The 26,480-nt window shown below is 36.8% G+C and overlaps 1 protein-coding gene across 2 annotated transcripts; it reads left to right on the forward strand.

The window, feature by feature from the left end:
* Positions 1-6: 6 nt before the first annotated feature.
* On the forward strand, positions 7-19,858 carry LOC134740972 (ATP-dependent RNA helicase DHX33-like). 2 transcript variants are annotated; one of them, XM_063673657.1, is made up of 13 exons: positions 7-242; positions 363-616; positions 709-918; positions 2,683-2,905; positions 3,158-3,342; positions 3,911-3,986; positions 4,545-4,732; positions 5,639-5,812; positions 6,554-6,678; positions 6,982-7,106; positions 7,266-7,430; positions 10,961-11,089; positions 19,397-19,858. In XM_063673657.1, exons 2-13 carry the CDS (start codon positions 372-374, stop codon positions 19,664-19,666), a joined length of 2,115 nt encoding a protein of 704 aa, XP_063529727.1. In that variant the 5' UTR covers positions 7-242; positions 363-371; the 3' UTR covers positions 19,667-19,858. The 2 variants fall into 2 exon arrangements, with proteins under 2 accessions (XP_063529727.1, XP_063529726.1); XM_063673656.1 differs by having other exon boundaries at positions 8-237.
* The last annotated feature ends 6,622 nt before the right edge of the window (positions 19,859-26,480 follow it).

Consider the following 26,480-nt stretch of genomic DNA (forward strand, 5'->3'; position numbering starts at 1 on the left):
GTTCTTTCATTATAATTTGTAATCGTACTTTGCGGCGCCACCTCCTGTGTGCTTTTTTGTTGGATCCAGAGCACGATCACGGCAAAATAAATAAAGTTCGCAGTAGTGTAATTAAATATTTCCAGGTTCTGTATGGCCGAATGGCCTTGCACGTTTTTTCAGTAATTTAATTAAATATAATAATACTGCAATGTACGTAAACATTGATATCTGTGTTGAAAAAGAACGAAGAAGTTGGTGAGGTTATTTAAATATCTACTATTAACATTGTCTCGCATTCATTGGCCTCCAATCTGGCGATTTGTAATGTATTGTGCAACGAATTATGTAGGTACTATGGTAATGTAATTAATCTATTTCAGATTTCTATAATGGACTCCAAATATACCTCAATGGGCAAGCAGAATGGAGGCAAAGTTGATAACTTTAAGAGAAAAGCCTTTATGGAAAACTTAAATGTTAAAAAGAAAAAATCCTGCAATACAGAAAATAAACCTTTAATTTCTAATGGTTGTAAGCCTCAAAATGGAATTGAGAAATCTCCAGTAAAACAAGCTGTTGTAGAAAACCTATTGGAAGCAAGAAAGCGCTTGCCTGTGTATACAGTTAGAGGCAGGTGTGTATTTATGTAAAATTGATCTTAGTAGAAGTTTGGATTTGCTGTTTTTGTAGAATATCATATTTAATCTTCTGCTTTATTTGTCTTAGACTATTGGACGAAATTAAGAAAAATGATACAATGATACTAATTGGTGAAACCGGCAGTGGGAAAACAACTCAAATACCTCAGCTGATTCATGAACAGCGTTTAGAAGGAGCCGGATGCATTGCTGTGACACAACCGCGAAGAGTTGCAGCCATCACTATTGCAATCAGGGTTGCTGCCGAAATGAGCACAAATATTGGGAATATTGTAGGGTAAAATATTTTTTTTTATAATTCAGCTATGTTGATTTATGATAATGATGATTTGTTGTACTTATGTCAATTAGGGCTCATTTAGACTGTGTGAGAACTCACATGCGAGTTTCATTACATTGCCAGGGGTGTGAAACTCCTCGCTTCGGGCAAACTCGGGTCCGTTCGGTTCAGCATTGCTCTGAGCAATTGTTAGGGTTGTCACAAGTTGACGTCCCTTGCGTGCACGACCACACATAAGATAACGACTTGAATTTTGACAACCCCTAATAGCCGAAAGGGATAGTGCCATATATAAAGGGACAACATGATTCGACCCTGGACCGCTGTCAAACTTCGGTTTTGTAGGAAGTTTCCTTTTTGTATGGTAGTACTATTATTTATTCTGTGATGTTGCGGTATTAGATTGAATGGCTAAATTTGCTGTAACCTCAATAGTCCGCAATGTAACTAAAATCGCATACAAGTCCACGCGCCATCTAAATAAGCCCTTAAGCTGTGTAATGCAAGATTTTGAGTACAATTGAGTAGTAGATCAAGGGTAAAAATTTCTACTGAAGAGCGTATTCCCATCTTAAAGGCCTGAAATGCACTTACAACCCCTCTGGTGTTGCAGGTGTCCATGGGCGGAGGTTATCACTTACCATCAGGCGATTTGTCTGCTCATTTGCCTCCTATATCATAAAAAAACCAAAAACCGGCCAAGTGCGAGTCGGACACACACGAAGGGTTCCGTACCATTAACTATAAAAACGGTCACCCATCCAAGTACTGACCCCGCCCGACGTTGCTTAACTTCGGTCAAAAATCACGTTTGGTGTATGGGAGCCCCACTTAAATCTCTATTTTATTCTGTTTTTAGTATTTGTTGTTATAGTGGCAACCGAAATACATCATCTGTGAAAATTTCAGCTGTCTAGCTATCACAGATCACGAGATACAGCCTGGTGACAGACAGACAGACGGACAGCGGAGTCTTAGTAATAGGGTCCCGTTTTTACCCTTTGGGTACGGAACCCTAAAAACGAACCCACATACACGGAACTAATTTGTATCAACTTTCAATCTCATTGGGATTTTCTGCAATTCATTATTGTAATCCTAGACTGGAACTTTTATTGACTTTGAAACTACCCACTCGTAGTGCTGCAAGCAGTTTTCAATTGAAATTGCAGTTAGAATGCAGTCTACTAATATCAGTAATATCTAGTAATATCACTAATATTGGCATATCCAATCCATACTCTTAACTAAAACTGAAATCAATAAAATTCTATAGTAATTTTGAATATATAAACTGGAATAAGACTAAGATCAAAGATAGATATAACTCTGTAATAGATGGATACAGTCTAAGGAAAAAACGTGCCTCAAAAATCCCTAAAATTTGATTCTCGATCAGATGGCGCCACTAGTTATGGCCTACTCTCGTATAGAGGGCGTTGACGGTTTCGTTTGTTATCTAACAATTTTAACGCATATCAGTGAAAGAACATGGTCCAAAATCATAAAGATAATTAATGCAAATAAATTTTTTTTTTATCCATATTTAAATACATTTTATCGTATTTTTATAAATCTTCATTTTTAGTTTTAAAGTGTGTCGATAGATGGCAGTGAATTTACTGTGGTTACAAAATTTTCTATGACAGTACCGCTCTATCTTATTCTCTATGCTAAGATGAATGGCCTACTTAAAATTTCAAACATGCTTGTATGATGCTTAATGCTAATATAGTCTAGAAGGAACATTATGTTTTGCAGGTATTCGGTTAGATTTGAGGACATGACTAGCCCTAGAACCAAACTAAAATACTTGACAGATGGTATGTTACTCAGGGAAGCCATAGTTGATCCTCTGCTGAAGAAGTATTCCATTGTGGTGCTAGATGAGGCCCATGAACGCACAGTTAGTACTGATGTGCTCTTTGGCATTGTTAAACTGGCGCAAAAGGAAAGACTAGAAAAGAAACTTAATCCTCTTAAGGTAATATTGCTTTTTGTAAAAAAAAAATAGTTATAAGTAGTACTGTACTATACTATACTAATAATTATTTTGTGCTTAGGGAAAACTGGAAAAGAGAATTTTATAAATTAATCACAAGCTAGTTTGACATTAGCCCCTGACCCATTAGTCCCAAGTCCCAACATGGGCCAGTTTCAATCAATAATTACAAAAATTCTCATTTCCCTGAGAATGATTTGTATCAGATAAACTAACCAATACCTATCTTTGTAGGTTATTGTGATGTCCGCAACAATGGATGTGGACACCTTCAGAACATACTTCAACAACTGCCCAGTGATATATTTAGAAGGCCGGATGCACCCTGTTACTATCTACCACTCAAAGATGAAACAGGAGGATTATCAATATGCTGCAGTGTGCACACTGTTCGAACTTCATAGAACTATGCCAGCAAAGTAAGGGTTAAAAACCTTGTTTTCTATACATTACCTACAACATTACCTTGCCAGTTTATAGCTACACATAATTTGATATGATCATGTGCCCGAAGCCATAAGATGTGAAAATAAGAAGTCTAAATTTAAATCTATGTTAAAAATACACTACCTCAATATTTTGTAGTTATTGCACTACTATAAAATTAAGTTAAGTACATATGTTACTAGAGACTGATGACCCCACAGTCAAACTCATTATTGAGTTTTGCGGGGCTATGATTATTGTATGAATACTCTGTATTTTATTAAATAAATAAGTAAATAAAATAAAATATCTTGCGTTATTAACGTTTAGATTGGGCATGCTACAAAAAGGCCTGAAATGTATAACTTGCCTTAACAAAGTAATTAACTTTACTCTCGACTCAGAACTATTTTTAGGTTTTTAATGATTTGGTATATAGATTTATAACTCTAAAAATTGTACTATGATGATGATATTTAGTGCTTACTATGAAAATTGTATTCTTGCATTTAATCTTCGATTGTGTCTTAAATTTACAGTTTATTTTGAATTTATTTTTAGCAATGATTTTCTGGTGTTTCTGACGGGACAAGAAGAAATTGAAACAGTCATGTACAACATAAAGCAAATAGCTAAAGTAAGTAGAGTTGACTTGACAATAATTATTGACATTAATACTTTTTGAGTAGGGTGTTGCTTATTTTGTTAGAAATTAACATTTTCTGTCTCACAAAAAAAGAACTTGTATCCAATTTTTCAAAGTGCGGTAGCGACCTCTAAAAATAACTATTCAAAAAAATCCACATTGGTTTTTTAATGACAGATACTATATTAAGCAGTTGAGACATAAAAAAAACTTAACTTTGACGACATGAGCAACACCCTAACATTGAGTGTATCTATACACATGCAAATGCTAAAATAGCGTTTTATTGGATTGTATTAATCATTTGTGGTGCCTGTGTCTGTGCCTCATTTGCGGGGAATGATTACTTTGACTTTGCTTGTCGATTAGCTCAGTTTTAGAGTACATATCAAGATCAAAAATAGACTAACCTTTTCAGTCGCATACGTCATTTTTGGGTTGAAGGAATTTCGATTTTAAATCCAAACTTAAATGACGCTAATTGTCCGCGAGGCGGTCCCTACCACTTCAAGGGTTATCAGTTTCTTGATGTCAGATTGTATGTTTCAGGAAGCCCCCGGCCCTCCTTTGTTAGTATGTCCCCTATATGCCGGACTCCCTGCTGCCAAGCAATTGCAAGTGTGGAAGCAGACACCGGCAGGGATGAGGAAAGTTGTTCTAGCTACTAATATCGCAGAGGCTTCTGTCACTATCCCACAAATAAAATGTGTTATTGATACAGGAGTTGTAAAGGAAAGGTAAGATATTAATTTGGCTGTGAACTTTTACAACGATTTTAACGGTCAGACAACTGTTCATCTTTTGAATAAACTCCCGCAATACCGAATCTAGTTTAGCAAATAATTATTAGTAATAGAAGAGAAGTACAGTCTAAGAAAACCGGCCAAGTGCGAGTCGGACTCGCGCACGAAGGGTTCCGTACCATTACGGAAAAAAACAGCAAAAAAATCACGTTTGTTGTATGGGAGCCCCATTTAAATATTTATATTATTCTGTTTTTAGTATTTGTTGTTATAGCGGCAACAGAAATACATCCTCTGTAAAAAATTCAACTGTCTAGGTTCAGCCTGGTGACAGACAGACAGACAGACGGACAGACGGACAGCGAGGCCTTAGTAATAGGGTCCCGTTTTTACCCTTTGGGTACGGAACCCTAAAAAATTATGTCCTTAGTTTGATAGGTGAAATCGACGGCGTTGAACGGAGTCATAAAACTTTGTGGTCACTGTGTTGTCAAACTCGAATATGTCTTGACTACACATCTTATACAATCATTAAATCTTTGATTTTTAGCTTAAAGCCTTTTTTGGACTACTATTATTAGTGTACTTAGTTTTGAAACTTGGTTTATGGATTGACACCTAAGTAACAATGCTACCAATTACCTTCGTACTCTTTGTAGTTTGTACGATATCGGAATTTGCCCAAACATTCACGTTGCATTCCTTTCCATTATGTGATAAAAGAACAAACCCCGTAATTAATTTCTATGAGAGGGCTCATTTGGGCTTTAACCTGTTCGCATACATATTTTATTCTTAGAAACCGTTGACTAGTTTTTATTAAAATTTGATATGAGAATTGAAGCATTTTCGAAATTAATCTTCTGAAAAAAAAAATACCAAACTTCGGAATATGCACAGGATATGGTGCACAGCGACCGGGGCGGAGCGCCTGCGAGTCCGCGCGTGCGCGCAAGCGGCGGCGTGGCAGCGCGCCGGCCGTGCGGGCCGCACCGCCGCCGGCGCAGCCTACCGCCTATTCACCGCCAAGGACTTCGCGGCCCGACCAGCGCACAGTACCCCCGAGATTGTCAGGTATGGTACCGCCTATGTAGAATGGAGGATTTGTCACTATAATATCGCACGGGCTGCACCGTCGCAGAGTCCTTATCGCTAAGGACTTGGCGGTCCAATCAGCGCACAGTACCCCCGAGATTATCAGGTACTCCGCGAGTCTAGTTAAACTTAGGCGAGTCCTTGTTCATTCATCATCATAACTCTTAAGAGCCTGGCTCTTGTCGGTGGAGTAACCACCACTCCGTTCTTCTTTCCGCCACTGTTTTGAGCTCCTGATACGTCACTACGTTGATTTTCTCTTTGGCTTGGTCCAAAAACGTACGTCTCGGTCTTCCTCTGCCTCTCCTTTTTTCTATTCTTCCTTCTTTTCTTCATGATGCTTTCCTTCACTAAAAAGCAACTGGTAAATATCACTGGTAGCGAAAGGTTTTCAATTCGTCGGTTTTTTAAAATAATGTATGTCCCACGGTTTGTCGAAGATGGCTGGACTGATTTGGAAAATTCTTATGGCCGCCCCTGGAGGGCCCTGGACAGTGGACACATGTTAATCTCAGTGTTAAATTAGGCTGTTACAACCGAAATTATTGCCATAAGTTATTTCTGTGAAAAAACCGTTCCAATAGACTTTTTTTTTACATATTTCACATAAAACACTTACCTACGTATTTTTGAATCTTAACTTGTAATGACTGAAATCACGGCATGGGCGCGATTTAATGAACGTATGTCTGATTGATATATGTATAATTATTTTTCCAGATGTCCACTGGCGCCTACGATATTGTTGTTGATCGCAGCAGGCATTGAACCAAGCACGTTTCCACTTATAGATACACCGCCGATGGACTCTATCAATGCCTCATTGACATTATTAAAAGAACTAGGTGAGTTTTAACTTCATACCAGTGTGATAAATTTATCAAATTTCGATGTAAATTTTTGTAAATGTCCTTTACTCCCATCGATCAACTGTTGTGTAATTTTGTAGATTTTCAGCTCTAAATACTACTAAATACTAATCAGCATGCGCAACTATATATTCTACGCGATTATTGACGTGTTATTGCATACTTGAAATTTTTGTAATTCCTCGGGTTGCAAAGTACCTACATGCGCATCGTCGCAGATATTGCATCTGTTAGGTTCAGTTACATATTATTAAAAAAACATAGTAATGCTATTTTCAGGTGCTATTGATAATGAGGCTAGTCCAAAGTTGACTGTTCTTGGAAAAAAAATGGCATCTTTCCCAATTGATCCCAAATATGCTAAAGTACTTCTGAGTGCACCAGAATTCGACTGTCTCGACGAGGTTTGTATCTTGCCATTCACATTATAGAAGTCTGTCATAACTATTACTGGTCGGCGGTCATCCATGTAATCGATTTTATCGAATAGATATATTCAAAATTTGTTTAAATATCTTATCAACTTTTAGCCTGTATTAAATGTTACGGTTTTTTTTCGCCAGGCGTTAAGTTTAGTCGCCATGTTGTCGAGCGAAAACATCTTTCATACACCAATGCACAAACGGGAAGAAGCTTTAAAAGTCAAGCAAAAATTCATCTCGCCTTTGGGTGATCACATGACCCTTTTAAACGTTTACAAAGCGTTTTGCAAAGCGCCATTGAAGAAGGTGAGTGTTTAATATAAGTAAGTGTATAAATAGATGTTCATGGGATGAATGTTTAGCCCGGGTAAAAACGACGGCAGACGGTTTTACGAGATAAAAAACCGGCCAAGTGCGAGTCGGACTCGCGCACAAAGGGTTCCGTACGATTACGCAAAAAACGGCAAAAAAATCACGTTTGTTGTATGGGAGCCCCACTTAAACATTTATTTTATTCTGTTTTTAGTATTAATAATAAGCTTGTGGCGAGCTGTTGGGGAGTGACGACCCCACGGACCCGAGTGCTCCAGAGAGTTGGTCAGGGTCTCCGTCTCCGGCGTGTCTTCGTCGGTCGGAGTGGACCCCAAGGGGACCCGCAGGACCCTCAGCTCTGGCTTGCCTTCATTGGCCGTCTAGAGGGGAGTCGTAAGAGCTATATGCTCCAGGGGTGGAAGTGTTAAAGGACATAACGCCGCGAGTAACTTCGGAGAAAGCGTCGCATACCTCTCGACACCCCTGAGCCGCTCACGCCGGTGTTGCTCCTGGTCGTCTTCACGACGGCAGTTTCAGGGGCCCATCTAGTCAGCGGCAAGTTACCACCTGCCTCGATAACGTGTTTTAACATTGTTATGGCAGGTGTCCGGAGTTCTTTACAATAGCCCAGTCTCATTGTCCACCCAAACTTCAATCCATAGACCGGTATACTGTTCACTTTTTCTGCATCGACCCCGATGCCTGCTGCGACCGGTTCATGGGTGTCTATTGTTGCGCCTGTGAACGGGTTCCAGCAGGCGTTCTACATGACATTAAAGCTCTCCAAGGGGCCTCTTCGTGTTGGATCTATATCCCCACGCAAGCCTATCAAAAGACCGGCATTTATAGGCCCGTGATATCCAAGGAGATACAAATAACAATAATAATAAACCATTTATTTCAGGCAAAGCCCATAAAAGTGTTAGTAATTAGGTACATGTACAAAACTTACAAGACTATTGTTAATAAATATTAAGTAATACGGAACCACGGAGTAGGATGGAGATGGCAAGTGGGCGTTCCCGTCTATCCGACAGTTAGTAGCGACCGACTCACTTTATGCACAGACTATGCTCAGTTGTTGTGTAAACTTCATGCTCGAATGACATTCACGTCGTACGTACGCTCGTCTAACAAAAATTGATAATTAAATTTAAAATGCCGTATTGTGCAGTATTAAGCTGCAGAAATCACAGCGGTTTAAAAAATCTTTCACGTGGAGGTATTTCCTATCACCGGTGGTTATTTATTTAAATATAATCCGATAAATACGAAAAATCTGTTTCTTTTGCATTATTTACGAATGTTCGTTAAGTAAATCTATATTTTATCAGTTAGAACTTAGAGTTCACAATCCTTTGTCACTATTCTTTACGTTTATCTGGAATATTCGCTATCCTAAATGTCAAATAACTTCGCTACTCAGATGCTGCGCAATGTCGATATTTATATCGATAAAGTTAAAGTTACGATATTTCAAGTTTGATGTTTGGTAGTTCGGTAATAAATTATTATTTTAGACACGTTTCTAATTATTATTTGGGATAATCAATGTCTTAGTAAATATGGCAGCTCTGGTCATCAAGCACTAAGTTAAGTCGGGGTCATTTCATGGCAACCTTTCAAACCTTCGTATTCCTTTACATACGTTTTTGTTTTTTACACCCATCATATTTTCATCGTTAATATAATTAGACTAGGTACTTAATGCACTTATGAGTACAATGCATGCAATGTGCCATGAATAAACGTTTTATATTTTCTATTTCTTTATTATTAATTATTGTAGGTTACCACAAGATGCCGATATTAAAAATAAATGGGTCAATGCTACTGGGCAAGAAAATTAGTTTCCGCAAAAATATAGCACCATTTGCTAGGAGCATTTCTTAGAGAAAGATTTCTGGGGATAAAATTGCCATACATCTCATCTAGCGTCCACACGCCTAAAACTTAGTTACTAATTTAGTAATTATTAGTGACATTCGGGCTCACTTAATTAATAAAAAGTGTTCCGTACCACGCAAACTAGCGTGAAATATTGGAATTTTGCCGCCCCCCTTCCTGATTTGATAGGTCACAATCTTACAATCAAATCAAGTGGGATCGATGAGCCAGTTTCATGTATGCTTTCACACCATACAATTAATTTGACAATTTAATCAGGTTGTCCCGTCTAGATTGGCCTTAAATGCTGCTACAAGTAAATATATTGTTAAAGACGAATACTTACCTATGTAAGTAATTGCAGATTTGTGATCACAAAATAACAGCAATACCGAGTTAATAGACCTTTAAAGAACTATGATTTTATCTGTTTGACTTTAAGATATATTTAATGTTCACATTAACAACCTAGTTGGTCAATTAATAAGAAACAAATTTCTAGTTAGATATTTGTTTTACTGTACTACATATTATTTTTCATACAATCACGATTATCACTACCTATGTTATAATCATAAATAAAGTATCATCTAAATGTGTTAAAACATACGGTAATGAAATATCAATACCTAACTGAACACACAAATATCGATAAAACACTCCGATTACACTGTCCCCTCCCTATATCGTCGAATGGAAAGAAGTTCCAACGGTTAGCTACTCGCAGGCGTGTAGAGGTCTCGAAAACACCAGTGTAACGTGACCGTGAGATCCGTAACAAACCATGCGTAATTAGACCTTACTTATACTGGTTTTTTAGCCCTTTTCTCGCCTGTAATAAGCAAGTGATTTTAAAATTATATAAAATAACGCCATCTGGTGTTGAGTAGTTGTATTAGGTGAACGTTGAGCGAGCTTTTGTGAGATGAATGAGATAATGAAAGAGTCGTATGTAATATAGCTTTGACATTATAATTTAAACCGTCACTCATGTAGCCTACAGTTGATATTCGTTCGAGAAATGTCCACCGGTAATAACTTTTTGGTATGGAAAGTTGCTACGAATCAGAGCAATTTTGTAAGTGTGTGACGTATTTTAACGTGGCTATGAATGTGTGAGTTTAGCGACACTGGTTTTCATACTAAATAGGAGTCATTTCACATCCACTAGTTTATTAATTCGTGTACGGAACAGAACTAAGTTACAAACACAGACACAAGCAACCGGATGAGCACAAAGATACTTAAATGTAAGGTTTTCTTTGGTTTGTTTTGATTTGATTAACACTGTCAATAAAATAATAAAATTCAAAATTAAAATTATCATTGCAAAATTAGGTACGTCAGACATAGGTAAAAATATTAGGTATTTATTGTTATAGCGGGAACAGAAATATATCATCTGTGAAAATTTCAATTGTCTAGCTATCACGGTTCATGAGGTTGTTCTGGTGACAGACAGTCAGACGGACAGTGGAGTCTTACGGAACCCTAAAAAACTGTGAACTATTCACAAAGTTGCTGAAAGGAGTTCAAATTAGCCTATTTTCTGCATACCTACTAATCTACAAATTTAGAAAATAAATATACCCTAAAATTTAAAATATCACAGAACATACCTTATTTTTTTATTACAGCAATGGTGTAAAGAAAACTATTTAAATCACAAGAACTTGGTGTACGCCAGTGAGGTACGACAACAACTGCTAGCAATTTGTCAGCGATTGAACCTGGCCGTCGCAAGTTGTGGCAACGCCACTGATCAGGTACGCGAATTACAAAATACAACATACAATAGTACATTTCGATGCTAGTGCGGAAAGTATGTCATTACCTCACGAGTACCGAGATAAGAATGACATTTCCGCACGTGTATCGAACGACGTTTTTTAATACAGTTGCGAAAAAATAAGAAAAACAACAAGTAAAGAACTCGAAACTTTTATATTATTAATTCTGTGACATCATTGACATCATGAAGAGGTGTTTTTTTAAATCTTTTTTTCGACTAGAATGGATTTTGTTAGCATTATTGAACCTTGAACCCACTTCAATGAAAGTTTTTTTTTCAAATGCATGTTCTATAAGACAGAAACAATTGTTAATATAAAACATTGTACTATTATTACCTAAGTATAGTTATTTACGATTATCGTATATTTATAAAAACAATATCGAATGTTGCCTTAGGAAACTTAAAACATGCTTGCAGTCTGAAAAATGCCTCATTTGACAGGCGTTCCGTAAAAAATATTTTTAATACAGTTGCTCAAAAAGTGCTACTTTTCGTGGCTGTTTAGCGTGCGGAAAGTTGATTTTCGCGAACTAGTGCTTTTTACTTTTCCAATTTTTTTAAATTTATACTTGTTCCAATTCATGACTACTTATTGATGAGTGTTAATATTAGTTTCCTTTAAACGTCGCAATCAACATAAAAACCTACTGTTAATGTAAGAATTCTAAAAATATGCATATTTCATATTTTATTACTTACCTCTTCATCATTATAAGAATTAACACGTTTATTTTTTAATGTTGAAAAACCGTTCTTAAGGTGGTTCGATTTTCATACAAAATTCAATCTGCTTTAATTAAGGCACTACACACTATTACTACAGAAATATTTGCTCATTTATCTACTTTCGAATATTCATTTGCGCTAAATTAATTGAAAAACTTTGTTTCATACAGAAATCATACATAAATCAACGTAATTTTTTCATCAATTTTACGTATGTGTGTGTCACAAATTTAAGGTGGTTCGATTTTCATACAAAATTCAATCTGCTTTAATTAAGGCACTATACACTATTACTACACAAATATTTGCTCATTTATCTACTTTCGAATATTCGTTTGCGCTAAATTAATAGAAAAACTTTGTTTCATACAGAAATCATACATAAATCAACGTAATTTTTTCATCAATTTTACGTATGTGTGTGTCACAAATGTCGTGTACAAATACGTTGCGTGCGGCGTTGCCACTCTATGACGTTGGCGACGTTGCCTGGCCGACCTGGCAGGATTTGCAGTGCCGTCATGTTTAGTGCATTTTTATTTGACAGTGTTGACACTGACACATAGGGTCATGTTTATTGTGACATCAATTTGTTTGTATAAATTGAAAATGATAGCAACGCAAAGAGTATAATAATATATGTAGCAACGTCTAAATCAAGTTACAAAAATCATCGGTGTTCTGGTCCGCGAAAATCCAGAAAAATTCAGACTCAATTGAAGCGGAATTCATGATGGTGAAGTTTCGTAAGGTAGGTACAGTTTCATTCCTTCATTGTACATTGTAATTTTCTCGTGCCGATCTTTATAATACCTATATAATGTAATTATTACTGTTTTGGTTGCCGAATAGTCAATGTGTCACTAACTCTAGGTTTTTTTAGGTATTGTGCAAAATGAAGAGGCATTCTTGGAAATAAAATGTTTTCCTTCATTAGCCAGAAAAAATCAGGACATCCTCACTGCAATAAAGTAAAATAAAACATTTCCTGGGGATGAAAATTATGGAATTTTGTCTATGAATGAAAAACACAATTATTACTAGGTAAGTAAATGATAACTTTATTAGAATCCATATTGTTGCTTCATCTTTCTTCCTATAACATTAGAGATTTTGTGCTATCATGATATTATTTTTCTTTCAGGTACAGGGACAACTACGGATAACAAATATGAAAAAATGTTATTTCATTTGTTGTGTGAATCCATCTACACCAACAAGACATCCACTGCTGGACATAGGCCTCCCCAGGGATCTCCACAACGACTGGTCTTGCAAGACCGGCCAAAATATCGAGAAATAAATAATATAAATAAACATGATAAATATCCCGTTTTCTATAATAGTTATAATTAGAAGGCCATGCAATGTTGTTACTCACTGTACCTACTTGAATCCAAAAAAAATATATAAAAAAAGTTTTAATTTTATTTTACAATTACTACTTTATTATTTGTACATTACGATACAAGTGCGAAAAGTAGGAAATTGGCAACGAGTGGCGATAAATTGAAACACGACCGAAGGAAGTGTTTTAATCGACACGAGTTGCGAATTACCTTTTCGCACGTGTATTGTACAACGTTTTACAGTACATAATTATGGCCCTTTACATTTTCGACATATGCACGTATTGTACTAATTACCGCACTAGGGCGGTAACGTATATGTAGCACCATATGTACTAAAAAGTATTTTACAGTACATATGGTGCAACTTTCTCGCCCTAGTGCGTAAAGAGCACTTTTCATGCATATGTCGAAAGTTTAAAGGGCCATATGTACTGTAAAACGTTGTACGATACACGTGCGAATAGGTAATTCGCAACTCGTGTCGATTTAAAACACTCTCTGCGGTCGTGTTTTAATCTGTCGCCACTCGTTTCGAATTTTCACTTTTCCGCACTTGTATCGTAAATAACTATTTCAAACTGCAAGGGTACGATGATAGATCTCAATTCAATTCAATTTTGCAACATTTGGCATTATTAGGTTATAAATTGTATGGAGATGAAATCTATCATCGTACCCTTCCAGTTTGAAAAATACTATAGAGGCTGGGCAGTAAGGGATTGCTTTACTTGTAGAACTATATTTAGCGCTTTAAAAAAAAACTGATACCTGACACTTACAAACCTGGACTTCCTTGGGCTAGTGCTACTAAGAATCGTCAGTATTCTCCATCCTTTCTGAGTTGGAAGAACCCAAAGAGGTGAGATTTGTGAAAGTCAGGTTTTCAATATATGTGGCGTTTTCAACCAAACGGGTACCTACTTATTGTTGTCATATTTCCATAAAGCTTCAAAATGAAATCAACCTAATCGACAACCGACAATGTGGTACCTTTTAGTTCAAAAGTCACATATTTTTATAAAATGTTATAAACTAATTTATTAATAATAATGAATATCTGGGAGAAAAAGAAAACATAAGTAAAAACTCAAAAATACTCGTTTTCCCAGAGATAAGACCTAGCTAGATCGAACCCCTTACAGCAAATCTCATCGAAATCGTTAGAGCCGTTTCCGATATCACTGAAATATATTTCGGTTATATCGGAATCGGACAAGAATTCGAAGAATAAAAGGTATAAGAAACATAAGATAACACAAAAAGGACAAAAAAAAGTACCCCTGATGTGTACCAGTCTCGAACCCGAATCCTCTTGCAAGTATTTCCACGAACATACCGCAACGCCATTGCAGCATACTTACACTGCATGAAATTGTCTACTACAAGTAATCACGGAAACACTGTTTGCATGTGTGAGTAATAGTAGGAAATAGCATGACAGAAACACTCTGTCGACTTTAAAAGTGTTTTTTACACTAATGAAGTATTCAATGTTTATTATAATAGTTCAATATTTATGTAAAGAGTGCGCTAAACATACTTTTAAGTATACAGATACCAACACTATTCCACAAAAAAATAAAACCTGAAAATTTGCGAAAGTGACGCCATCTAGCGGGGTTTAAGCTTTGGGTAACCTAGTCGAACCACCTTAATGTCGTGTACAAATACGTTGCGTGCGGCGTTGCCACTTTATGACGTTGGCGACGTTGCCTGGCCGACCTGGCAGGATTTGCAGTGCCGTCATGTTTAGTGCATTTTTATTTGACGGTGTTGACACTGACACATAGGGTCATGTTTATTGTGACATCAATTTGTTTGTATAAATTGAAAATGATAGCAACGTCTAAATCAAGTTACAAAAATCATCGGTGTTCTGGTCCGCGAAAATCCAGAAAAATTCACTCAATTGAAGCGGAATTCATGATGGTGAAGTTTCGTAAGGTAGGTACAGTTTCATTCCTTCATTGTACATTGTAATTTTCTCGTGCCGATCTTTTTAGAAAATAATTCTCACTTCTTCCGTAATGATAGATATAAGCAGTGAACAATACCTATATAATGTAATTATTACTGTTTTGGTTGCCGAATAGTCAATGTGTCACTAACTCTAGGTTTTTTTAGGTATTGTGCAAAATGAAGAGGCATTCTTGGAAATAAAATGTTTTCCTTCATTAGCCAGAAAAAATCAGGACAGCCTCACTGCAATAAAGTAAAATAAAACATTTCCTGGGGATGAAAATTATGGAATTTTGTCTATGAATGAAACACAATTATTACTAGGTAAGTAAATGATAACTTTATTAGAATCCATATTGTTGCATCATCTTTCTTCCTATAACATTAGAGAATTTGTGCTATCATGATATTATTTTTCTTTCAGGTACAGGGACAACTACGGATAACAAATATGAAAAAATGTTATGTCATTTGTTGTGTGAATCCATCTACACCAACAAGACATCCACTGCTGGACATAGGCCTCCCCAGGGATCTCCACAACGACTGGTCTTGCAAGACCGGCCAAAATATCGAGAAATAAATAATATAAATAAACATGATAAATATCCCGTTTTCTATAATAGTTATAATTAGAAGGCCATGCAATGTTGTTACTCACTGTACCTACTTGAATCCAAAAAAAAATATATAAAAAGTTTTAATTTTATTTTACAATTACTACTTTATTATTAGTACATTACGATACAAGTGCGAAAAGTAGGGAATTGGCCACGAGTGGCGATAAATTGAAACACGACCGAAGGAAGTGTTTTAATCGACACGAGTTGCGAATTACCTTTTCACACGTGTATTGTACAACGTTTTACAGTACATAATTATGGCCCTTTACATTTTCGACATATGCACGTATTGTACTAATTACCGCACTAGGGCGGTAACGTATATGTAGTACCATATGTACTAAAAAGTATTTTACAGTACATATGGTGCAACTTTCTCGCCCTAGTGCGTAAAGAGCACTTTTCATGCATATGTCGAAAGTTTAAAGGGCCATATGTACTGTAAAACGTTGTACGATACACGTGCGAATAGGTAATTCGCAACTCGTGTCGATTTAAAACACTCTCTGCGGTCGTGTTTTAATCTGTCGCCACTCTTTTCGAATTTTCTCTTTTCCGCACTTGTATCGTAAATAACTATTTCAAACTGCAAGGGTACGATGATAGATCTCAATTCAATATAATTTTGCAACATTTGGCATTATTAGGTTATAAATTGTATGGAGATGAAATCTATCATCGTACCCTTCCAGTTTGAAAAATACTATAGAGGCTGGGCAGTAAGGGATTGCTTTACTTGTAGAACTATATTTAGCGCTTTAAAAAAAAACTGATACCTGACACTTACAAACCTGGACTTCCTTGGGCTAGTGCTACTAAGAATCGTCAGTATTCTCCATCCTTTCTGAGTTGGAAGAACCCAAAAAGGTGAGATTTGTGAAAGTCAGGTTTTCAATATATGTGGCGTTTTCAACCAAACGGGTACCTACTTATTGTTGTCATATTTCCATAAAGCTTCAAAATGAAATCAACCTAATCGACAACCGACAATGTGGTACTTTTTAGTTCAAAACGTCACATATTTTTATAAAACGTTATAAACTAATTTATTAATAATACTGAATATCTGGGAGAAAAAGAAAACATAAGTAAAAACTCAAAAATGCTCGTTTTCCCAGAGATAAGACCTAGCTAGATCGAACCCCTTACAGCAAATTTCATCGAAATCGTTAGAGCCGTTTCCGATATCACTGAAATATATTTCGGTTATATCGGAATCGGACAAGAATTCGAAGACTAAAAGGTATAAGAAACATAACACAAAAAGGACAAAAAAAAGTACCCCTGACGTACCAGTCTCGAACCCGAATCCTCTTGCACGTATTTCCACGAACATACCGCAACGCCATTGCAGCATACTTACACTGCATGGAATTGTCTACTACAAGTATCACGGAAACACTGTTTGCATGTGTGAGTAATAGTAGGAAATAGCATGACAGAAACACTCTGTCGACTTTAAAAGTGTTTTTTTGCACTAATGAAGTATTCAATGTTTATTATAATAGTTCAATATTTATGTAAAGAGTGCGCTAAACATACTTTTAAGTATACAGATACAAACACTATTCCACAAAAAAATAAAACCTGAAAATTTGCGAAAGTGACGTCATCTAGCGGGGTTTAAGCTTTGGGTAACCTAGTCGAACCACCTTAATAAGTTGTCTGAATGGAACGGAACACCTGTCAAATAAGAGGCGTTTTTTCTTACTGCAAAAATGTTGTAAGTTTCCCAAGACAACATTCGATATTGTTTTTATAAATATACGATACACAAATAATCGTAAATAACGACATTTAGGTAATAATAGTACAATGTTTTATATTTACAATTGTTTCTGTCTTATAGAACATGCATCTAAAAAAAACTTTCATTGAAGTGGGTTCAATAATAATAACAAAATCCATTCTAGTCGAATAAAAGCTAAAAAAACACCTCTTCATAATGTCAATGTCAATGATGTCACAGAATTAATAATATAAAAGTTTCGAATTCCTTACTTGTTGTTTTTCTTATTTTTTCGCAACTGTATTAAAAAACGTCGTTAGATACACGTGCGGAAATGTCATTCTTCATGTAATGACATACTTTCCGCACTAGCATCGAAATGTACTATTATTGCCAGAAAACATTGCTTGCAAATTTTTCACAGTGACTGACACTAAGCTGAGCCGAGTCCCTTACAAAGATTTACAGAAAACAATATGCATGCAATTGAAAAATAATTAATAGTGTTATCGAGTATCAGATGAAGAGGATTAATATTATATTGGAATAATCGAAATAAATTCAGAATTAGAATAAATTACACTATGTCAAGATATTGTGAACCAAATAAATTACTTTTAATTTAATTTATCCAAAAAGGAATGTAAACGTAATGAATTGGAAACTACTTTGTGCAGGTAAAAGAGATTATAAGAATAAAGATATAACGGCATATTCAACCTGCAAAGGACTCCGACAGTTTAAAATTATGTGGCTGTACTCTGCGTCACATATACAGCAAATACACATCTATATAAAAATACTTTGTTGTCTTCATCTGTCAAGTACTCTTTACTTGACAGATGAAGACAAGAATAGTACATTATTGTCGAGGCTCGGAAGTAGCTACTTGCTGGCTGAGGATTCGTTTTAAACGGACGACCTTGGGAGTCCGTTTAATTGAATCCGAAGCCAGCAAGTAGCCTTTCAGCCGAGTCATATATAGTGCTTTTCTCAAAAATGGCGCAATAAATACCAATATAATAGAAACATTTTACTGAAGCAACGTTTTTATGTATATATTTTCACAGAAAAAAGTAAAAGATTTGCTTTGCCGCCGTTTTTTTTTAAATTAAAAATAGAAGTGTATTTTTCTGCTGAAAATACGCCAACCTATTTGAGACACCTAAATAGTCGCGGTACCAACATTATAATAATAAGTACTGATCATCTGTTTGGCTGTTTAATGGACCTATGCCTTCATTTGATATGGCCACTTCAACTTTTAAAAAGTTTGGAACTCGACAAATAATGGAATTTGTATGCAACATTGCAGTCCCGAAATCGAGACTGCAATGTTTTTAACTTTTTAATTTTTTGACTGACCATAAACAACGCACTTCGCGACCAACTTTTTAACCGGCAACGTCGACTTTGCCGTCCATTTTTGAGAAAAGTATTATTTTAGTCTTGATTTTAATCGATGGTCGAGTCTATACCCTAGCGTTGCGTAGCGTGTGAACTTTTCGATCATCGTAGTGTCGTGTCGAAAGGTAATGAATAAGGCAAAAGTAGATATCGTCAGTCAGCAAGAAAAGTGCACCCAGCTGCATAAGTGCATACCCACTTTATGAATGTGGGTATGCACTTTAGCAGCTCGCTGTACATATCCGACCGAAGTGCTCAAAATTACTTATGCCAAGAAAATAACGCGTGCGAGTTGTGCAGATAAGCTTGTCATGTTTATTAGTGGAGTTTCATATGTTACGCGCAGATCCAGAATTATACCTGTTCTTGAAGGGCTAAACATATGATCGGATCTTTGATTGCCTCCATCGTTCTCCCTTTCTCCTGAATCTGCGCTCGTATGTTGTTGATTATTCTTAATTTGCTGTATTGTTCGCTTGCAGCTCCTAAAATGTCTGGTGAGCGGTCTATTCACAAACTGCGCGTGGATCCGCGGCACGGCGGGTGCGCAGTACGTGACGGCGGGGGGCGCGACGGCCGCGCTGCACCCGGCGGGCGCGCTGCACGCCGCGCGGCCGCCGCCGCCCGCCGTGCTGTACACGGAGCTGCTGCACACCCGCCGCTCCTACCTCGTGACCGTGTCCGCTATACAGGCGCAGTGGCTGCACCAGCTCGCCCCCGACTACGCCCGCCGCTGCCGCCGGGGCCGGTGACGCACGGCGCACGGCTAGCGACCGGGGATAATGCGAGTGAGTGGATGTCACGATTAATCGCTCGAACTTGGACCTGGGACCTTAGCTCTATTTTTACTACTAGTTTTAAAACCACTCCTGCAATTAAGAAACTGAGGTTGATTTTCTAACAGAGACGTGTCAATCTAGCTAAAAAGGGTGGTATTCCACCTGTCCAATTTTTTTCCTATGTCATCACTCACTCTCATTAAGCAAAATGTGAGACGCGATACACATTGTACAAATAAATTGCATTGATGGAATACTATCCTAAAGCTCTGGTTTTCTAAGAAAACGGTGCCGTCATATAGCAGCCGTAATACAGCGGTGAGTGACGTCACTAGAATGACTAAACAAAATGGCGCGGTTTCCTAGAGGACGGTGATTGACACCGTAACGTCAAAAAGCGGTTCCGCCATTTGCATGACGGCCATCTCGACGGTGTCGATAGTTTCGTGATAGATAGTTTCGTGGACGCTTGATAGCGGTGAAGCCATTTCTACTAAAATCTCAAATTCACCTTCTGTACCACGAGATTTGAATAGATGATCTTCCGCACTACGATTATTTTCCTCTTCTGATGATAGTTCATCCTCCAAGTAAATTATTAAAGCTGAATCCAGGTCGTCCATCTTCTCTCGTGGATATGTTTCGTTTGATGTTGGTGGCTGACGGTGTGTCAACATGTGAAAAGTTCCACGGCGTCATAACGCCGTGGAACTTTTCACATGTCGTCACCGTATAGACGGCCGTCTTTTTTCGTCCGCTATATAACGACCGCTATATGACGGCACCGCTTTCCTAGGAAACCAAAGCTTAACGCAGAGACGTAGCTATACTAGCTCTAGGTGTGTAATTGTGTCATTTTAGTTTTTAGTCTATGATCAAGAATATTGTGTGATCTTCGTTTAATTACCTGAACACGTTCTGTAAACTACGAAAAGCTGTGATCACGTTCACCGTTTAGCAAATTTTTATTCCTTAAATTTGTATAAAATTTGGCTGGTTTGGCTCCTCATTCTGGAATCTGGACGGAACAAATACAAAATACCAATTTGGGACAAAAAATGTATGTAATTTCCGTTGAGTACATACTTACGTTTTCGTAACTTAGAGGAAGATTTATTAAGACATACTTTGAAATTGCGCTTATATTGTACAGAATAGAACTTTATCTATCCTCCAAATTATATCTAAAACTGACAAAAAAAATACAACAAAATAAAAATCGGCTCTTGCCGGCCTTATCGTTTCTTCGGCATCTTCAAATTATCTGACAGTTGACATCTGTCAAATAATATCGTCTCTTGAACATTTTTTCCCACGCCATACGCATAATGACGAGGGAGGGACACTGAATAATGATGATTAGATTGATTAGGTACTTAATTCTAACATTGATTGAACCGTGAATGTTATTCTGTGGATTATTGTTATATAGGTTCTACGGTACCATTATTGTAAATTACTGTAAATAAAATGTTTAATTACTGTATAATATGTTTTTTTTTTAAATGTTAATATATTTTTCCTTTTTTATTGTGGGACGTACCACATTATTACAATCTATAAATAGTATATACAGATGTCAATAACAATGAAAAAATCAACGATGATCAAACTCTGGTCAACGAACCCATCGAACCCCCATCCTTGGATTGCCGGTCCAATGCGTTACCAATTGCGCCAGCTGACCATCCGTCAATCAACGCTCAAGAGTTTGATCATCGTTGATTTTTTCATTGTGATTGACATCTGTATATACAATTTATGTTTTTTTTTTTTTTTACATTTCCTGTCTATCTTCCCTAGGCTTGTTTGATTAACATGCGCTGTTTATGAATTTTTGCGTCACGTTAAAAAAATTAAACATGTAAAAGCACATATTTTCGAGGCACTTAAGAGTCCCCGGCAAGCTCGGCCGAATTTCACCTTCCCATACAAACGGACTTTCGTTCTCATTTTAAAACTACGTGTTGGATTGTAATGAAACTGCACATACAATGACATGAGGTATATCTAGGTCTGTAATTAGTTTATATAGCTAAAAACAAGTTTTTTATGAAAAACTTAAATTCGCTGTATTTTTTTAACTACGGTATCTGAAGCTACATAAACTAATTACAGACATATAATATATTTTATATTATCCTTTATTTCAGACATAGATATACCTTATCCTATTGTAAGTACAAAGTTTCAGAGCGAACTAGCTACTCGTTTTAAAATGAGAGCGTAACTACGTTTGTATGAAGAACCGAGCTTTCCGGGGACCCTCAAGTCCTTTTACTAGAAAGGCAAGTTTTTCGCCAAAAGTAACTGCTCAAAATAACCGAAAAACTTTATAAAACCTCATTCACTTTATTCCTTCGCGTCGCTATTAGTGTCGGTTATTGTCGCATTGGTGGCGTGAGACAATAATATGTGACGTTCCACCGGTAAAGGTATCTTATGGCAGCTGGAGCTTACACGTAGCGCCCCATTAGTAGCGTTGTTCATAATACCTTAAGCGCCAACCGCCAAAAGGCCTTTAGTCACAGTGTAAAAAGTATACAAATACAGTTGACCGACGACTTTGACGTGTACCGAGCTAACAATGGCGAATGTATGCAACTCGGATACACCCCTCGCCCCTCCCACCCCGCACGATTGCCTTATCTAGATGGCTTCGTCGAATAACTATTGTTTTATAGACTGTGCTTTACTTACCAGTGGAACGTCACGTATGTCAATTGTACTAACATGGTTGAATATTGAATATCTATAGAAGTCATAGACAATGCCGCCTCCACCTGTAACGTTGCCACAGAGCTGCCTGGGCTATAACCAAAGATTAATAAATAGTTACTACGTCTATAACCGCGAAAGTCGAAATTCGCAAATTGCGGGTCTGTCTCTCTAAATCTGTCTCTGTCACTCTAATTACGCCTTCAGTAATAGAGAAAAATCCCCGTAATTTGCGAATTTCGGTTTTCGCAGTAGCCCCTCTGTTCCGTGAGCGGTGATCATTGTGTGACGATTAATGTTTAATGATATACAATACCTACAACATTTACTTACCGGAATTCTAGACCTAAATAATTTTTTAACCGACTTCAAGATTTCAAAGGAGGAGGTTCTCAATTCGGTTGTATGTTTTTTTTTTTGTATTTTTTTTTTTTTTTTTAATGTTTGTTACTCCATAACCGTCATTTCTGGACCGATTTTGAAAATTCTTTTTTTGATTGTAAGTATATACATACAGATTGGTCCCGTTTTTGTCAAAAAGCAGTTCTGATGATGGGATCCATGAGGAATCGAGGGAACTCCTCAAATATGAAAGGCATACATATAGTGATTTTTGTATTTTTATAAACAAATCCAGCACTTCCATTTTAAAAAGTGACATTTGATGAAGTGGAACTGCTGATGATGATCAGAACGGAACTCTTCAATGACGCATAGTTCACGTTTGGCGATTTATCCTCTTCGTTATGTTTGTTAAGCAAGTTAGGTTTTCAAGAAACATTTTTGTCAAGCTCGACTTCTGATGATGGGATCCATGAGGAATCGAGGGAACTCCTCAAATGTGAAAGGCATACATATAGCGATTTTTGTATTTTTATCAACAAATCCAGCATTTCCATTTTAAAAAGTGACATTTGATGAAGTGGAACTGCTGATGATGATCAGAATGGAACTCTTTAATGACGCATAGTTTACGTTTGGCGAATTGTCCACTTCTTTCTGTTTGTTAAGCAACTTAAGTTTTTAAGACATATTTTTGTCAAGCTCGAGTTCTGATGATGAGACCCACGAGGAACCGAGGGAACTCCTCAAATGTGAAAGGCATACATATAGTGATTTTTGTATTTTCATCAACAAATCCAGCATTTACATTTAAAAAAGTGACATTTGATGAAGTGGAACTGCTGATGATGATCAGAATGGAACTCTTTAATGACGCATAGTTTACGTTTGGCGATTTGTCCACTTCTTTCTGTTTGTTAAGCAACTTAACCCTTAAATGCATAATGATGTATATATGCATCGTATATTTGATGGTCCGTGGCTCAATATGCAGCTATCCAAAATCACATTTATTACTTTTATACAGCATGACACATCTATTTCAATTTATTAAAAAGTTATACAAAAAATCATGCATTTAAGGGTTAAGTTTTTAAGACATATTTTTGTCAAGCTCGAGTTCTGATGATGAGACCCACGAGGAACCGAGGGAACTCTTCAAATGTGAAAGGCATACATATAGTGATTTTTGTATTTTCATCAACAAATCCATGCTGGATTTGTTGATGCATTTACATTTAAAAAAGTGACATTTGATGAAGTGGAACTGCTGATGATGATCAGAATGGAACTATTCAATGACACATAGTTCACGTTTGGCGATTTGTTCTCTTCCTTATGGACCCAAACCCAATCTTGGACCCGGACTCGGACCCGGACCCGGGTCTGAACATGGACCCCAACTCGGACCCGGACCCGGACCCGGACCGAACTCTGACCCAAACCTGGACCCGGACAGCCGGACACGGACCCGGACTCGGATCCGGACCCAGACCCGGACCCGGAAATGCTACTAGAAAAGTGGGTTAGGTGGGTGGGTGGGTTTTGAACTGCGATTCTCACAGAACAGAACTGCTATCAGAAAAGTAGGTTAGGTTAGGTTAGAGCTGTGACCCTTACAGAAACGAAATGCTATTAGAAAAGTAGGTTAGGTTAGGTTAGAACTGCGACCCTTACAAAAACGAAATGCTACTAGAAAAGTGGATCGGTTTACCTCCTTTTCTACATAATTAGGCAAAAGATGCTGTCTTTTTCATTTCATTGTCTGGAATCTAAGAATGCTTTCAGCGGCATCCCCCATTGAAGTCGGCTTTTTTTTCTTAAAAATTATTTAAGTTACATTATCAAAGGACCATCATTCGATAGGTCTTTAAAAAAGACGTTTCTTAAAAAGTTTTTTGATTAATTAAATACTTTTGAAAATAATCGGTTTGAAAGTCGTCCCCCTCAAAATAACTGAATACACCATTGTGTGGTTCGACACATACATAATACAATAAACGTCAGCTGCCATCGTAGACATCGTTAGTACTAGAAAGACTAGTAGATACTAGAAAAGAGGGCAATGTGTTTATTAGTCTATTTAAATTGAAATGTGTTTATTAGTGTATGTAATTATGTATATGTAGGTAGGTATGTATGTAAGGGATTTTAAAATCACCATTTTGGAATAGGGTTGTTGACACATGTTGAATTTTATAACTAAATCTTGTTAAATAGATAGAAAATGAGCATTTTATCACATTAGAAATTTAAAAAATATATGGGAATAATAAAAAAAATACCTGTTTAAATTTTTTTTTACTTCGAAATAGGAAAAATATAATGGTACTATTCGATTGCTAACATGTTATTAAAAAAAAAAATGTATTGCAACAATATACATAAACGCAATATTACACCGACAAAATCGCAATTTCCTTGTTTTCCATACTAGCACAATCGGATTAAGTTTTACCTCGAAATCCTTTCAAAGATATGAAATTTGGTATGTATAGGTATGTTAATTAAAGGTCTTTTTTTCATGTCCACACTATTTGACATTTGGGGACCTCGAGGAATCGCCGCCATCTTGGAAAATGTGTACCATCCTGGAGAAATTTGCGTTTTACTCTAAATATACGTTCTCTATGAAAATATGGTGTAAGGCAACATTAAAGCTTAATAAATTCTACACGAAAACATATACATACATCTTGTTATAGAAAATAATAGCTGAATCCAGATTTAGCGCTTATACCCTTTCAGGGGATATTCTCTTAATATGAAATTTGGAGGAATATTAATTTCACTTTTGTCTATACATTTGTACACGTTCTACCCCAATATCAACATTTTACTCGACTGTGACTTAAACAGAAAGTTTAGTTTGCGGAGGCCAAAACATTTATAAAAACTTTGGGGCGACGTTTGAGGGATAGGGGCTGCGACCCCCGTTCCGGCTCTTACCTGGTCCAGCAAATATCGCTGGCCGTGCAACGCGGCAATGCCGCTAGCATTTTTGGCACGTTTGGACCAGGTGACAGTCGGAACGGGACATAGGCCTTTTATATACCTACCTATACATTGCCTGTTAGTTTGCTAAAATTATAAATAATTTTATTTTTAGGTTTAGTACTTCTGTATATTCATATTAAATTTTTAAACAGAAAGTAGGGTTATGGGTTTAAATACTGAAAATCAGTACACCCTGTAGCTCAGGATACTGGACGGATTTTTTAAAATGACATATCGGTAGATTCCTCTTGCCCTTCACAACCTGTTTACACCTGTTTTATTAAAGAAAAATTAATACAGCCGCCTTGAGAGGACGCCGAATAGTAAATCATATTTTTACTTCTAGCGCCTTAACTATTGAGTGGATTTCAATAAAATAGACATCAGCAGATCCATAATTGGTACACGAGTGCTATGCAATACAAATTTACTAAAATAAATGGAGGAAAAATGTGTAAAACTTAAAAATGTGACTACAAAAACAGATTTTAGGTCTTAAATGGGGTTTAAACAATAGTGACAGTAATGAGATTTGACACCTACAATTTCAGGGATCCCTGTTTGCGTGTTATAAAATTGGAGCTTCGGGGACCACGGGGATCAAACGTCATCTTGAAAAGTATGAGTATTTTTTGGTTTTTCTGTTTTTCTCGGAATATCTGGGTTTAATGTGAATTCTGTGTATAGCGAAACAAAAGCTTATTAGGTTCTACACAAAAAAGGTAAAAAA

Source organism: Cydia strobilella, chromosome 4, assembly GCF_947568885.1.
Source record: "Cydia strobilella chromosome 4, ilCydStro3.1, whole genome shotgun sequence".
In the NCBI taxonomy this organism is placed as follows: domain Eukaryota; kingdom Metazoa; phylum Arthropoda; class Insecta; order Lepidoptera; family Tortricidae; genus Cydia; species Cydia strobilella.